The sequence below is a fragment of the Spea bombifrons genome, chromosome 3, assembly GCF_027358695.1.
Source record: "Spea bombifrons isolate aSpeBom1 chromosome 3, aSpeBom1.2.pri, whole genome shotgun sequence".
Lineage (NCBI taxonomy): Eukaryota > Metazoa > Chordata > Amphibia > Anura > Pelobatidae > Spea > Spea bombifrons.
In genome coordinates, this window is record NC_071089.1 from 79423675 (window position 1) to 79440944 (window position 17270).

At 33.3% G+C, this 17270-nt stretch overlaps 1 protein-coding gene across 2 annotated transcripts in view; it reads right to left on the reverse strand.

The window, feature by feature from the left end:
* Window positions 1–5980: 5980 nt before the first annotated feature.
* Window positions 5981–17270, reverse strand: part of MYOM2 (myomesin 2) — a 69767-nt gene continuing 58477 nt past the window's right edge. The window contains exons 32-37 of one of the 2 annotated variants that reach the window (XM_053461297.1): window positions 15667–15772; window positions 10095–10258; window positions 9828–9864; window positions 9704–9726; window positions 9019–9074; window positions 5981–7440 (exon numbers count right to left, since the gene is read on the reverse strand). In XM_053461297.1, the coding sequence (XP_053317272.1) occupies window positions 7078–7440; window positions 9019–9074; window positions 9704–9726; window positions 9828–9864; window positions 10095–10258; window positions 15667–15772 (749 nt within the window). In that variant the 3' untranslated portion in view covers window positions 5981–7077. Of the gene's footprint in view, window positions 7441–9018; window positions 9075–9703; window positions 9727–9747; window positions 9865–10094; window positions 10259–15666; window positions 15773–17270 lie in introns of those variants that run through there. The other variant, XM_053461296.1, reaches the window with a different exon arrangement.

The window sequence follows — 17270 nt, forward strand, 5'->3', positions numbered from 1 at the left end:
TTTCTCCAAATAACAGATTCCATGTGTGCTGATGTTTTGGTGCCACCTTGTGTTTAAAATCATTTGAACTGGTTAAGGTCCCAAATACTGATATTTACAAATTTCACAAACTTCCAGAATTCTCTGAAAGTTTTAGATGCACAGTCTTTGCAATTTGCTCAAGGATAAAAAAATTCTAATCATTAAGGTCTAATTAAAGAATGAAATCTAAGAGCATAACAAGAAAAAAAAGATGCACAGTCTTATAATTTTGTAACTGATTTTAAGATGGTTAATAATATTATGTAAACTTTGGTCAATTTAAATAATACATTTACAGGAGTAGGATCTGATGATTTATCAACTGATAAACAGAGGATAGTAAAAATCAAATAACATGAATACTGCTGAAGATGGGAGACACCACAGTGGGTTACTTACATGAGAAAGACTGAGAAAGTTGGGCCTTCATTGTGTTTAGATAAATCATGAAGTTGTTTTTTGTTTTTTTGCACAGTGCAGGTTTAGTGGGCATATTATTTTGACCGTTGTAATTTCTGTAGTGGTATTCAAATGTGTATTTCCTTCCTTAAATCCTCCTAAATCCTGCTCTCTCAAACATTCTTTCTGCTTCTTGCCACTTGTATTATAATATGCACTCCAGCATGATAATTTCTCCTTCGTTTGGGCTCCTTCCGGCCCTTGTAAACTTCACTAAATAACTAGATTTTTTTCTTTTTTTTTTAAATTCTTCCTCCTCAAGTGCTGTTTATATATTAAGTCTTTACATTTTATTTAAAATATTTTATTTTATTGAAGGCTAGATTTTGTTTTGCCCTCATTTAACAGGAAACCCATTTGAACTGATTAGAACACTATGGTGACAGCAAAAAAGGTGTCAATATTTATTATATTTGACTACATTTTTATGTTTAAGTGACTTGGCTTGCTGTATGCCACATATTCGTATTGATAAATAATCAATGTTATGCATTATATTTAAATAATAGCTGTTTTATTTGAATCCCTTGATTGTAATAAATATTGCAATTCATCCCTTTTTGTTTTGATGGCTGATCAAGTCATTCCAAAGAGCCCATGGTGGCTTAGTTGGAATGTCATTTGGGCAATTCTCTTTCCTTAATTGTACTCGCAATTAACACAATGGTATCTAATCAATTCACTAAACTGCAAGTGATTGTGATTTGCCAATCAGCTGCAAACCCAAAAGAGTTTGACAAAAATTCACATGGGCACTTTGACCTGCAGGGTTACATTCATTCATTCACTCACTGCCCACTGGGTGGTTATAATTCTACCCATTAGCACTGGGTATCTGTTCATGAAGGCACTTCTGCACGCACATTTATGTCACCAACAGACATTCTACATAAGATAAGGACAAAGGAAAGGTCCTGTGTACATGTTTTTTTTGCATAGAAATATTGCTTTGTAACAGGGAAAACCAAGGGGTCTTCATTAATGTTAATAAATCAATAAAATAATAATTGAGTATGACTGTGCCTTTCATAATACAGTAACATCATAGATTTTCTTTTACATAAACCTTTTTACACTCCACAGTAACCGTTTTACAAAACCTTGTGAAATGAGCCTTAGTTCTAAAAAAGAGTAATCTATTTCTAGACATGCTTTTTATTTCTGTTTTAAAAGCACATTTTTGATCTTGTAGCTTTTCCTATTCCTTCATCTTATACTAACATATCTTATGTGACATAATCAAGAAAGCATTTCTGAATAGCTTCCATTACTTACTGAATAAGAGCTCTGGAGGTTGACTATTGCTTTTGTCATTTTATTGAAACGTGTTTGAATAGGATCACATGTGTTTGGTCTTGGCTCTCAGTCTGCCTGTGTCATCTCAAAATTCATTTTTTTTCATAAGCTGTAAAGTGCTTTTTAACTATTGGATACTTCTGCATATCTAGATGTAACTTTGAAGAGGTTTTTTTTTTTAGTACACTCTATTTTATCTGTCAGTCTTTCATGCCTCCTTTATTACTGAATATTCCTCCGAAAGGTAACACTCTCTTTTGCACCGCTGACCAGCGCCTTTTCTAAGTGAATTTCAGCATCATTTTTATCAAATACCCTTTTGGTGCATCAATTTCTGACAGCTATTTTATTTTTTACTTATTCAGTGGAATCCAGTTCCATGAACCAGACAAAGATTAAATCTGTACTTTTCCATCTTGAATTCCATAAAAGAACTATTGACAAAATCTCCATCATTCACCTAGAAAAAGTGCCTATGTGTTCAGAATATTAAAATCTCTACATTTCCTATTGCATCCTTCAATGGAGAACTAAAACGGTAATTCATATTTCTATCACCTTAACCCTGTAATGTGACCATGGTTAGGGCTATGCATACTTATAGACACAACTTGTTTTATTAGGGAATTGTACTTGATGGTAAGAGGGATACATTTGTTTCGGAAGTTAGAGGCATGATTTAAGACTAGGCTTATGTTGTGTGACTTTCTGACTTATTTTCAGGTTTTTGTTAAACATTGATACCCAGAAAATGTTCTGAGATACTGGAAAGGGGGGGTCAACTTGCCTTGGTAAGAGGGGCATTTGAGCATTATATGGTAAAGCAGATTTAAGCTTGATCCTACTACAGTGTTTTAGTGTCAGATATATAATAAGTTCCCAAGGGCCGGATCTTCCACGGGATGTCACATGAGATTGCACATTTGTCTGGTTTTCAAAATTTTCATAAACTTTGGCTTTTGAATTTGAACAGTGAGCACACATATCGCCTCGCTAGAAAATCCCTTATGTGGCCCTTTGCTAGATGTATAGTGACCTTGCTTTCAATCGGATTCCCCTAGCTGCATTCATTTAAGCATATCTATAGCTGTCAGTATTATGAATTTAGAAGCTTCTCTGTATAGCTGTATGTTTTGTTTTATAAACTTTACTTTACGTGTTTTTCCATGTTGATCCTTTCATTCCTGTTCCTGGTATTATGGGTATGTGTTCCCTAACTGTTAATCTTACTTTTCTGTATAGTGTTTATACATTTTATGACTTTCATTTTTGTGCTCAAACCCTTATAACTTGTTATTTTGAAGCCCGGGGCAAGGTTAGAGGTCACATCTCCTTCTGATGTCACATCTACTTTAGAAAGCAGAGGGAAGCACAAGATCTGGCAGTGCGCTTAAGCAAGTCCTCCTTGTTGCGGTGCCTGACTTGACCCATGGAAGCTAAGGTCCTCTTGTACTTACCTGCTTACAGATCATGGTAGTTGCCAAAGGCTAGACCCTCAGCATTTCTGGCACAGGTGGTATTCAAGGCCAACATACGTACTTTTTTGTTTTACCTGTTGTCAGTTGGATATTTACATTGGATATATAAATCAAAATACATTGTTATAATACCTTTCTTTTTTACACATCTTTTGCCAGTATAATGAGGCTAATAAAGTTTCATACCTGTCCCTTCAAGAATGTAACATTAGAATTTAAACTAGCAGAACAGAACAGTTAAATTACCATTAATCAAGAAACTTTATAACAGGAAGAAAATTATCCTCAATAGAAAATATGATCATTTCACAGATATATAACAAAATGTTTCCTAGGATTGGAATATAATATGTTAAGTAATTTAATTAATTGCAATACACTATTTTATCATTTTTATTATTTTATATTTATATATCAACATTAGAAACAAAACATAAATGTAATGCCCCATTTACATTCCGGTTTGTTTTTTTAAAGCATTTTCCTATATACTAATATATATATATATATATTAACATACCAATTTAAATTATCATTATAACAAACGATAACTTCATCTCGTTTTTGTCCCTAAACATATTTGATAAATATATATTTTCTTATACTCCATGGGATAATGACCGTACATCCTGTGGATTTTGAATGATTGGGTCTTGTTTAATATAATACAGTTTAAACTGTCAGCTTATGTGCACTTTTTTGGAAGTTTCGAGACAAGGAGACACTTTGACATTATTTTGTTCATTGTCTCTTAGAATTCTATATTTAGAGTTCCTATCTTTTATATTGGACTAATACATAGTGCATAGCTTTCCTCACTTTGCTTTTCAGCTGTCAAATCCTGGAAAGTTTAGTAATGTGTGGCACTCTATTACAATACCAAAAGAAGTACGGTAGCAGTAGATAGAACCAGAACAGGGGGGTAAAGAAAGCAGATATATCAAATTTAGCAATACTTTTCTTTAATTGGATGAGTTTCCCAAACTATGGTCGTGGTTCAAGAAAAAATAATTTAGAGGAAACGGCAAATAACAAAATGTTTGAGTGAAACATGTACCAATTAGGGTCTCACTGGGCACAATAATAACAAAAATCGTTGCTGTACTCATATGACAGACAGATCTCTCCCTCAAACAAAAGCTCTTATTTATTATTTTATATTTTTTATGTGTCAGATTAACGCAGGAACATTGTTGTATACCAAAACCCCGAATATTTTACATAAGAATACACAAAGGAATCTGAGGAATGAGGCTGCATCTGCATTTCCAGCACAATTAGGTTGAGATAAAAGCTATCCATTTCATTTAATAGGCCACATTTTATACACATTTCCCCATCTTTAACATGAAGTACGGCAATCCATTTATATATCATGGTGTATATTTAGCTAAGTGTGTCAATATTAAAAAAATATATAGTACACCGAACAGTAGTGAAAACACAGCTGTCGCTAATACAGTTGATTAATATTCATTGGAACTATTTCTAGAATGCTGCAGTAGAGCAGTGGCAGGTCAGAGGCTAGATAAAGCCTTTAATCTACATAGATTTCTTGTAATGGAATATGACCTACCAGAGGCACTGCTGATATAAAAAGAAGATGTGATGGTACTGAGTATTTATATTCAGGTAATTTACAAAGGGAGATGATATATATATGTTCTTAGTTTTTGAGTCCACTATAAAAACTCAATATTTTCATCATTATTTTTGAAACATTAAATTACATAGGCCATTGTAGTCTACTTAGGCTAGTGGGTTAATCAATTATTTTAACTTTTCTAGTGTGCATTCATCTTACATTGATTCAATTGGATTCAGAGGTAGAACGTTTGGTCCCTAAGACAATGAGCGTTAGCTAAACAATCTAATGCAATACTTGAAAAATACAATGCAGTGGCAGCATTGGTCTAATCAGCAGGAACATGCCTTTGGTTGATGAGAAGATCCCTTTCAAATTATACACCCAAATTATTATTTAAGCAAAGGAGTAATGTATGATAACTTTCAGTAGGCCCTCATATTTGTAGGAGAGACAATCTTCCAGATAACCTTTACAGATGTATGAAGAAAATGTGCTCTCTGAAATTTTTAAAACTTGTGCTACTTGTCTACACTTTGTTTTATAAAGATGTTACCCAAATGAATAGAGGTTGGGGAGAAGGCCCTGACAACAGAGCTTGTACCCAGCTGTAAGTGAGTAGACTTTCCTCCCTCATCTATATAGACAACCTCAAGGGCCAGATCACCAAATGGGGAGATGTTTTAGCCAGCATCTTCTTTTGATGAACAGTACAAAGCCAGGCATTGGGTTAGAGCATGGTTCAAGTCCACACTGGCTGCCTACCTATAAAAATAATATCCCAACAACTATGGACTCAAATATTGCAGGGGAGGCCAGGCTATCAAGTTAAAACAAAAACCTCAAGATGGGAGGAAATTGCTGTAGCAGTATAATACATATAATTGATACTATTTCTTGCAGAGCAACTTAAACCAAGCAATAATATAAAATTGACTTACCTTTTTACCTTAGTTAAGGTAATATGCAAGATAATCTTAGATAAGAGTTTAGTGATTATTGTGACATAAAGTCTCAGTGAATTATAACCAAAAGTGATAGCTAGAATAGGTGCCATGTGTACATGTGAATGGTTAGCGAGCTTTGTGTAAAAAAAACACAATACATTAAAATACAGGTGATTAAAAGCAGGAAACAGAGGTGACGTTTGTAGTTTATTAGCACAAAGCAAGGAAAACAACATTAGTAATTCTGTTTTCAATAATACCAGCATTACAGGGAAATATTTCATATGATGAATACATACATATAATGTAATGTTTGTACCAGCTGATTGCAATAAACACATATATTAATCTTAGCTATGGGCTATGCTTGTTTCTGTAAACTGTGTGCTGTCTATTCATTGTTTTATATTATAACAGCACCAGATAAAATAATTTAAACCTTTGAATTAAATCCACTTTGAGAAACACACAAACTATGAGAAAGAATACAAAGTTTTGCTTAGGCAGAATTGCAATTAACTTGAGGCTTCTTCCCTTTTTGTTATATTGTTGACGTTAGTGAACTGAAAAATCTTTGAAGAACGCTCTCCAAGGGCCAAGATGTGTCCTATGATGACAGTTTAAAGCATTGCTCCCCATAGTGGAAGCAAGTGTCATATAATTCAATATTTGCTAGACTATATCAGTGGGATATGTTTTGGCATTTTAAGTTAAGAAATTCAACACATTGTGCAGACACTTTTCAATTTAACTGTTTGAAAGCCAAAGGCATGCACAGTACACAACTGTGCTGTTTGAGCATGATTGAAAATACTATTCATAAGCATTCTAATTAAAATATGAAACCCATTCTGTGTATTCAACTAAATAAATTAGGACAGGGGTTATGTGTGATTATAATTAAACATTTCTCGATTAAATAGATTGAATATTAGCTTTATTCATGAATCTAACTCGATTTATACCATGTACTAGCAATGGTTTAATCTGAGGGATTTGAAAAGTAATTGTTAAACTCTGTGTCCTACTAAGTAGTTTAGAGAACCGCCACGACTAACTATAGGTTCCATAGTTTCCCAATATTTGAATCATATGTCTTTAGCTGATTTTCCCATAATAACTAAAATGTACACGTAAAAGTACAGCATTAAGCCTTGTAAACCCTTTGAGTGCCTGAGGGGTAAACATTGTATTGGTAGACAAGCTGCCACTCGCAAGGAATAAAAAAGCAACACTGCAGCATACCTATTAAAACAAATGCACTTTCTATATAGTTTAGTTATTGCAATCTTTACTTTCTAGTTGTTTTTCCTGCTTTCTGAGCTGGTTTAGCCTTTTCTGGTGCAGGTGCTGGAGCAGATGCAGGTGCAGGTGAAGGTTTAGAAAACTGAGTAGGCTTAATTTCAGGTACCTCCTCACCATATTTATATACACTTACAGTGATGTCTACTGTTTCACCACCATACTTGTTTCTAACATTGATGCTGTACTTCCCAGAGTCTTCGGAAGTCACATTTTTGATGGTTAGGCTGGAATACTTCCCTTGTTCAAGTGTGGACAAGTAATGCTCATTTATTTCGAGATCCCTGTCATTCTTCAGCCAGGACACTTCTGGATCAGGGTTACCAAACACTGTGCATGTAAGGTTCAAAGTCTAAAAACATGAAAATAATAAACATTGCATTTACATTTATATTTTCTTGAATATTATTTTTAATAGCTAACTAATAGAATTACATTTTAAAAATAATTGTATAACCCCCCAAAATTGTAATGAATGCACAATAAAAAAAAAAAAATGTTTGTGATGAACACAAAGTTACTTAACCATGTTTTTCCCTCATATATGTGCATATTTGGTTCTTGATTGTTACCCTTTTAGTTGTGACAACAACAAATTTGCTTTATAGTGAAAACAGAGAAATTAGATTTCTAGATACATTAATTATTCTGGATATATTGAGGTCCATTCAATGAACCATTCAATGAACCAGCTAAATCTTAATTTTATTTAACAGAGGTGAAAGATGCATGACTAGTGACAGATGCATGACCCTGGCTTAAAACTAGTTTTCAGTCATAGAATCTAGACTAATTTCGCTAAACATTGCTAAAATAAAAGCACTTGAGTGATTCAATGGAATGACTTGTCACAAAAGTATCATTAAAACTAACCACATTAAAATCATTTGTAAGCGCAAGTATAATGTGTCAATGTTAAGTACGACATGGTTTACCTATGAAGTCCTGACAAACTATTATTATCATAATTTGTGAAAGTTATCTTGCCGTTCACATTGATACATTGGAGCAAACTGGTGGAAAATAAGGGATACCTTAAGTAAAAAACGTAATAACTCTTGCAATGCTAACACATTTTGTATTATTTTTAAATAAATTAAATCAAGAAAAACCCAGCTCAACCTAAACTACTTAATATGAAATTCAACTATTTATGAATAATGACTTTAAAATCTGGCTGTTTAATACTAGACACTACTACTTGCAATGTAGATGGTGATATTAAATTATGCAATTTAGTGGGTTTGACTTTAATGTTCACATTTTTTTTTACTTATTTAGATGTCCTTTTTTGCAATTATTTCTTTATTCATGATTATTATTAACAGTTATTATTACATTCCGTTTGAATTAAGCATAATTGTTGCATTGAGCCCAATGACCCTGTGTATCTGTTTTAACCAAAAACATTCTTGTGTACTTCTATTTATTTGAAGCACATAAGGGCAAATAAAATGTAGAATTCACAGCAAAATGAACATCAGTTTGCAATGAATTTTACATCTTATTTGCTCTTAGTGTAAAGAAATCCATATTCCTGACATGAAATATTGAAATGATCTCATAAATCTTTTATGTTTAACAATGTCTTATGACCTATGACTGTATTTCCAAATTTGAGGTACAAAATCCTTTCATTGCATTACTATTAAGTAGAATCAAGGACTACATTAGACTAAAGACATTTTTGGGAATGCTCATGTACTAAAAATAATAAATCAGTTAGTTATGCTCCATTTTTAAAGAATATTGAAATAAATTCTAAGAAGTATGCAGTTATAATTTGGATATGGAAATTATTTTATGGATAATTTTATGGATATAAAAACGTTTATTGCATTATGAGTGATAATACAGAAATAATAATGCATTTCTGCCCATATATTTATTTATTTATCAATTTTGTACCTGATCATACAGGTTACCTTACCTTGCCTTCCATTATAGTTACTACATCAGGCAAACCACCTATGACTTTACCACGATCTGAGAATGAAGAAAGACATGAATCACAAACCATTGGACTGAAGCACAATTTAGCAGTTGTCTCATATGTTTTTCAAGGAAGGAGTTACTATTGAAACACATATTTTGCCCTTCGATTGTAATATGCTGCCACTTAAACATAAGCTAAGCCCACATTTTAATGTGGTGTCCTACAAGTCTTTCTTTTACCGTTCCATACCTTTAGAAGTCCAAGGCACTTTCCTTTGTAAACTGGAAATGTATCAACTAACGTTTTTTTACCATAAGGGTAACATGTCTAGGAAATTTCTTTATCCAGTAGACCCATCTGAAGCACTAGGGTTTCACGTCATGTCAATGAATTCTTGTTGCTCAGTGAGATATGCTTTAGGAAATTATAGCCTTCAAATAGGTGCTGCATCAACAACATTTTTCCATAAAGTAGACATGTACTACATAATAGTAGCCTGGAAAACCTCAGTACAGCCTAATGGTGCTCAATTGATATCACACACACACACACACACTAGCCAAATGGCCAGCTAGATACTTGACACTTCTTGGAATAGAAAAAAAAACATAGGCTTTTCATGCTGTTTCTAAACACCAGCAGCAACCACACGTTTACTATTTTTGAATGTAATACTTACTCTTCTCAGCAAAGGCAGCAGCCCTATGGAATAGAGAATTAAAGAAAAAAAAACATTTTTTAATAATTACATTTTTGGAAATATGTTTTTTTTAAAAAAAATAAGTATGACATTGTAAGCTTACTTCAGCCTCTGGAATTCAGCGAAAGCTTCATCAAAAGCTGAAAGTGAAAGAATGATGTGTTATTTGTGGCTTCGCAATTAGACATATCATAGTAATGTAATTTACAATATATATATATATATATATGCAGAGGGAGGGAGAGAGAGAGAGAGAGAGAGGGAGAGAGAGAGAGGGAGAGAGAGGGAGAGAGGGAGAGAGAGAATGTATACTAGGCATATATATCTATATATATATTTGCACACATGTTCTATGAATATACAAAATTACCTTGTCCTGATAAATCTATGGTGCGCTTATGGGAAGTTTTGCCATCAAATATCTCAAATGTATATTTTCCTTTATCTTTCTCTGTGGGTTCACAAATCTGTAACCAGGCATATTCATCTGTGCCTCCAATCCTCATCTTTTCACTTGACGAGATCTTTGATTCCCTTTGTATTTAAGAAAAACACACGTTTAGAATTTGATTTTTGCAAACATTACCTAAAAGGTAAAATGACACACAAAATAATAATGTTTTGTCAGCCAGTAGGATAAATGCCTTCAAGATTTTACATTTGTATTAAGGGCATATGGCAGAAAGCAATAAATACAGGACGTTTAATACAATGCATCCATTACAAAACAAAAGGTCTACTATTCAGTAATGTATGTGAAACACATGTCCCTGCAACCATTACATGCTTTCATAGCTTGATTTTATTCACCAAATAATGAATTTAAAACAAAATGACACCAGATACCTTCTTCTAAGATAAAATATTGTATGATGAATAGTTCAAGAAGTGGTGTCATTATATATATATATATATATATATATATATATATATATATATATATCGGCAATTTAGCTATGTACTATGCAGAGGTTGATTTCCTTGGTATATAGTGAAGTTGGTTGGGTCTCATACAAACTCATGGCTTCATGAATAAACCCCTATATCCTACGTAGCCTAAGTACACAAAACAACAACTTCAGTTGCACCATTACATTAATTCAATCTATAAAGCAAAAAAATTATCAGTGAAAACTGTTGAAACATAAACAAAATGTCACCCTTGTAGCCATTCCTTCTCTAATTGACACTGCTCTGTTCAGTATTTAGCGCAGCAGTAATACCAGAGCAGTGCTTGAAAGGAATGATCTGAAACTAATATTAATCTGGGAGATCAAAAGCTGCAGACTCTACCAAATTAATGAACATTGCACAACTAAGGCACTCTCAAACAACTAAGGCATTCTTTTAAAATTAATTCAAATGTCATTCCGCAGACAGCTGTTTAATTTGTCTTTGTTATGTAGATGCTATAAAGTTTATAAAGAATAACAGGTATACATTTTTATTAGTTTTTGTTTTTAGTACTTTATAGTGCACTATATAAACCAAACATTATTTAGCAATGATCAGAGTACAACTGATTTCATACAAAGTTGTATTTGTCAATATATAATTTATAACATGGCATATTCAATTATAATGGGGACAGAAGAAAAAGGATTCTTTTTTTTGTAAAAAAAAAAAAAAAAAAAAGATGATTTTATCTGTACATTTCTGAGATGTTCAGTAATGCATGAGGCATAAGTATTGATTAAAATTTTATGGAATATTGCAATAGAGCACACTTAAAAGCTGCCATTTAATATGGACATGCAGACAGATGGAGAAAAAAACCCAGAGAAATAGATAGGAATATATATTCACGTAATAAATCATGTTAACGAGCAAACAACATAAGGGTCCAATCAGCAGGGATATTGAATTAATTTCTATGGTGATAAGACTAATATGAAATCTTATACTTATCAAACTTATCTAAAGCTGGATAATAGTTAAGTAATAAAACGGTTAATTTGCAAACAACTAGTGCTTATAGGTAGCTGTGAATATCATTTATGAAAAATAAGTATATGATGTTGTGGTTAATGATGTCCTTTTATGGCGTTGTGACTGTAAATCACTAATATTGCAGTTTGCTAACAATCATAGGTCAGATGGATAAGAGTAAGTGAAATGGTAGGCAATGGTACGGGTCACTTAGCTGTTTTTATGAAAAACAAGGACATTTCTAGCTAATTGCAAAAGGGTTTTCTAATGATCAATTAGCCTTTTACACTTAAACTTGGATTAGCAAACACAACGTGCTATTGGAACACAGGAGTGATGGCTGCTGATAAAGTGACTGTAAGCCTATGAAGATACTCCATTAAAACTCAGCCGTTTCCAGCTACAGTAGTCATTTAGAACATTGTCTTCAATGTGTTTCTGGTCCATTTGATGTTATATGATGATATTTCATATATAAATCCTCAATAATGTAAGCACTCACAGGTCTTATAAAGCCAAAAAATGTACTTTAATAAGAGGTTCACATACAGAAGATCAAAGCTTTAGTCCTGAACCAGAACTTTTATCAAGATCTTCATCTAAATATATATTAAAGCTATTATTTATCTATTTGAGCAAGTGGATTTACATCAAGGTAATAAGTGCAAACACAATGAACTCCCCCCCCCCCGCATAGAACCACTAGTACTGGGACTAGCCCCACCAGCAACGTCACTAGCCTAGCACACTGACAGCATCTATCCCATCCAGGTCATCAGGCTTCCCAGGTATATATATTTATGGATTTGTGATATAGATGCAAATCGTGAACCTTTCTTTGACCTCTAGTTATAATCCAGCATATTATTATTTCTCTGGTTATGATTAAATTAACATTTTGATTATATCTATTGATAACTAGGTCTGTCAGTTGCTGATAATGTTAAAAAGCAACTGATTTTAAGATTTTAAGATTAACACCTAACTAACCCTACTGAAGTAATGGTATATCCTCAAAAAGGTATGCCAAGATTATCTTTAGGAGTTACCTGTAGGTCATACAGTTTTCACAGCAGCAGGGACATCTCCAATTATCAATTTGTTGGTATTATGAATTGCACTATAGTTTTGCTTATCAATTTATTATATGCTTTTCGTATTGATATTTTGTATTTCCCATTGGGTATTAATGACTAATTTGTTGGCATTATGAATTGTGTCCCTTTTCTATGAATCATGATGCTATGAACTAATTATATTAAGAGATGTTATCATTTTTTTTACATTATGTAAATTATATGTATAATATAATTATAAAATGTGTATTAATTTAATAATGTATTTAATTTAAATTAAATATTAATACTATTTGATTTACATATTAGGAATTGATTATGAATGATTAACTAATTACTTAGTTTACTTATTACATTTTTTTTATTGGTATTTTGAGTTTATGGTGTGAAGGGTTAAGGGCAATGTGTTTTCCCACTTTCAATTGATTGATTTAATTTGTGTTTTATTGTTTTATTTAATAATACCCTAATATTTAAAGGGTTTAACCTTCCTTCTACACCAGACTGCTTTTGATTAAGCACGGTTGTGCGAAACGCATCAAACGTGAAGTCTAGTCCTGCTGGTTAAGGTTGTTGACTGCTGCTGTCCAAGGACAGGAATAAAGTTTTTTTTATTTTTTTATTTTTACTCTAATAAGAGTATCAAGCAACTTATGTGAAGGTTATTAAAATTTTCAAATACGCTAAATACTAAATATCATACAAATGAATTCCAATTTGCAGCTGTTTTTTTATTCATCAAGCATTTGTCCTAATTGGCTAACAATGGTGATCAACTTTCTCAATTACTATCAAGTCATTATTCTACTTGAAGCACTGATAATTTCAATGGCAATGCTTAGGTATTCCTACAAATCTCTGTAAGCATTCTCCATGCAAATTATGATTTGTAATATTACAATTGTAGTGTCTTAATCGCACTGTTTACTAGGGGACTGTATTAAAATTCCCAGTAGAATTGCTTCATGCAGGATATGGCAATTTGTACAGGATGTGATATGGATGCCTGACACCTTTGACTTTTCTGTCTTATCTTACACTGGCCTAGGCCTAAAGGGGCAGTGGGTAAGTATTGTATCAAGACAAATTGTGGCCGCCAGACCCAAACAAGAAAAACACTTGTTATTATGCATATGACCAGCAGAAGCTATATACAGAATAGCAGAGGAAATGAAAAGCAATAAACATAAAAAAAACCTCATTTTTAATACAAGCATTTGTTTAACCCTTTCTGTATTGGAGGACAGGACACATTTTTCCAGGACAAATTATGGCAGATATAGTTTAAGGGAAAAATATTTTTCTCTTTGAATTTATATAAAATCATTTGGTTAGCATTCACAAATTCTGGGGTTATACCATTTTGATCCAATTTAACCTTCTTTTATCTGAGGCCTGAAGGCTGCCATTGTTGCCAGTAATGCAATATTTTAGGAGACTTTCCCTGCAGAACAGCACATAAAATGAAATAAAACCAAGTCTTCAATGCTAAACTACATTACTAAACTAATTGTATTCACATAATATAATGTTTAGACAGACTGCTATATGTTATACGGTATATACACCGTGGTGATTTTTTTCAGTCTTTTTTATTCAGTTCACACTTTTGCTTACAAAGTTCTCAACAATAATTCTAAATGCAAATGGGGATCATTTCTCTGTCTTACTTAATTTTAAGATGCAAATGCTTTTAGATATATATGTCTCATGTTTATGAAATGTCTCATTTAGGAGCTATTTATTGATTAAAAGTGGTTTGATTATAAAGTCTCCATTATTCTGTGTGGCTTGGTTTAAATTAATTGGTTATTTCCATACAATATTCAGAACTGTACAGTTCTAACCAATGTAAGCTCATGTGATATGTTTACAAAAAAGGAGTAGCTCTATAAACCCAATTATCAAAGTTGTTGAAAAGCCTATATTTATTGACAACCCATAAAACTGCTTGTGAACATCCAACAATCTTTGGTAGACAGAGCAGAGATGCAACAACTGTGCATATCACTGTGTTCTGTATATACAATTTTGCACAGAGGATTATTCTTAACTTTTTTACTGCAAGTCCATCTAGCATGACAAATCATAAATAAAAGTACACATTCTTTTTATTGCAGAAACATCAACTAAGAAGAAAGACTATGGAGTAGCTCCATACAGGTTTTGTTAAAAGTACAAAATGTTAATGCTGACAACATAATGAATGTAGGAGAAAAGATATAATAATAATATGAGACCTTAATGGGGACATTTATACTGCACCAACACATTTACCTCTTTCGTATATTTACCAGAACATCTAAAATATGCAATATGGCACAAAAGTGAGCTAATCTGTAGACAGATGAATAGGTGGAAGATATACTAATTCAAATACATTACTTGCATGCTGTTGAAAGACCTTTATAATCCATATCATTTTCTGGAATATGATTTAGTAGACTAAGGTATGTGTCCTTTCCCATATACATATACATACTTAGTAATAAATATAACTCATTGCTTAATTACATCACCAAATCCCACTGGTGAATAGGAGGATTGTGTTTGAATATTTACAGGTTCATCCATGCTAGGTCCTCAAACCACTTTCACATGTTTGTGGGCAGGGTCAGCCCTATGGTTTCTAGCCTCCCAGTTGACCCATGAATATGGTTCCCTCTGCTGCATGCATCTATTTGTTTACAGTGGGGAACATAGTGGTGATGTCCCCACTACTCCAGCACTCTAAGCAGCTGCATGCCTTTATGGTAGGGCTGGACCTGTCAGTGGAAGATGCGAGAAGTGTTGCTTGCCCTTTCTAGTGTCTTTACAGTGGTGAACTAAGTGTGAGGAGTGACTACTCCACAGCTTTGCCCTCTAAAGGCACACTACATTCCCCTCCCAAACGTCAAAGCTTTCATACTCGCTTCCATTGTCCTTGTAATTACCCACCTCTGGTACCAGGAAACTTTCATTTCTTCTGTATAGTATTTCATGAAACAGTGTAATCTGATTCCTTCTGGGGTGCAATGGATATTAAGCTCAGAAGCAGAAGATCCTACAAAATGGAAAAAAAAAACAACCGTCATTAATTTATAGACTATTTATACCACTGTACATGTCAAACTAGACAACCTTTAGAAGTCATGGCAAGACTAGCTATTTTGAGTCATGTGTGGAGGTATTCTTAATTGAAATTGTGTGAAATAAACCAAGACAGCTGCACCCCCACCACACCGCTAATGATTGTGTCCCTTATCCATCCAGCATCTGTCATACATGTTTGTAATGTAAATGTGAGAAGTTTTTTTGGGGTGGAGGGCAAAATTAATGGACCATGTAACCCGGAGACATGTTTCTTCCGGGAGGCACCACAACATCACCACAACTGAGTTGGTCTTCGCAAGAAGCCTTCTATCAACTTTCATTGAATATCTTTAAAGCCCACCAACACTGAATTTTTATTCCGAAGCCTGTGGGTGTACTGAATTGTTAGTCATTCCAATGGCAGTTCATAATACAGAAAACAAAACCACTGTTGCTGTATTCTGTACGATATAATACATCATGACCTGAATGACATTTTATTTATGATTAACATAGCTTCTACATTTTTCCATAATATATTTTACAAGCATCTGACATTTGAATGGTCTATTTTGCCTGCAATTTATGTGTGCTTACTCTTCCTTCTCAATCTGCAAATATGTATATCTCGCTGAAAAGACTGAACATAAAATTCCACATTAGTCAGCAAGACTTTCACAGCACAGATGAGCTAAAGAACATTAGCATATTCATTTTTAGACCCAGTAAAAGTAAATTTAAAGTGAGGTGAAAAGCTTTAAAATACATTTTGAAGTAGAGCTTTGTAATTACTCGAGGGAATTTGAAAGTGGGAAAAAATGAAGAAAATTAAAAAGATAAGATAGAGTTTATACGCCAATGTCTCTGACATTCCAGTATTGCAATAAAGGTTTGTCTTCTACAATTGCTAAGCGTAAGGTGTTAAAGTCTTTTAAAAATCTGTTACATGATATCTAATTTACTTGTACATTATGACTCTCTGAAAAAATGCAGCATTTAACAAGAAAAAGCAGCTAGGAAATTCAGCACTACAAGTCACTTGCTGTGTATACACAACCTCTAATGATCGAAGTAACAATCATGTCTTAACAATATGCCAAGTAAGGGTAATGGGTAACTGCCACAATGAAGATAAAACTGAAACCAGCACTGGAACAATTTGATGGTACCCACTTCCTTGTGAGAGGCCAGGTCTGTTTTGCTGTTAGAACCTTAGAAGCAGCTTAGACTTTAGCTGGAAAATGTTTGAGGCTCTAAAAGAGATAAAGGGTCTGGATACTGTATCAGATGGCCGGTTGGACAGGTAGCATATGTTGTTTAGTTAGCCTCCACAATGGAGTAGGATTGGTTTTCTTTTCTGTTTGTTTATTTCTCACATTGTGACACAGCGCTATTTGCCTGGAGCAAACTGTTAATAAAGTTAAAATGTTTATCCTGCCAAGAACCTGGCCAACCTACTACAATTTGTT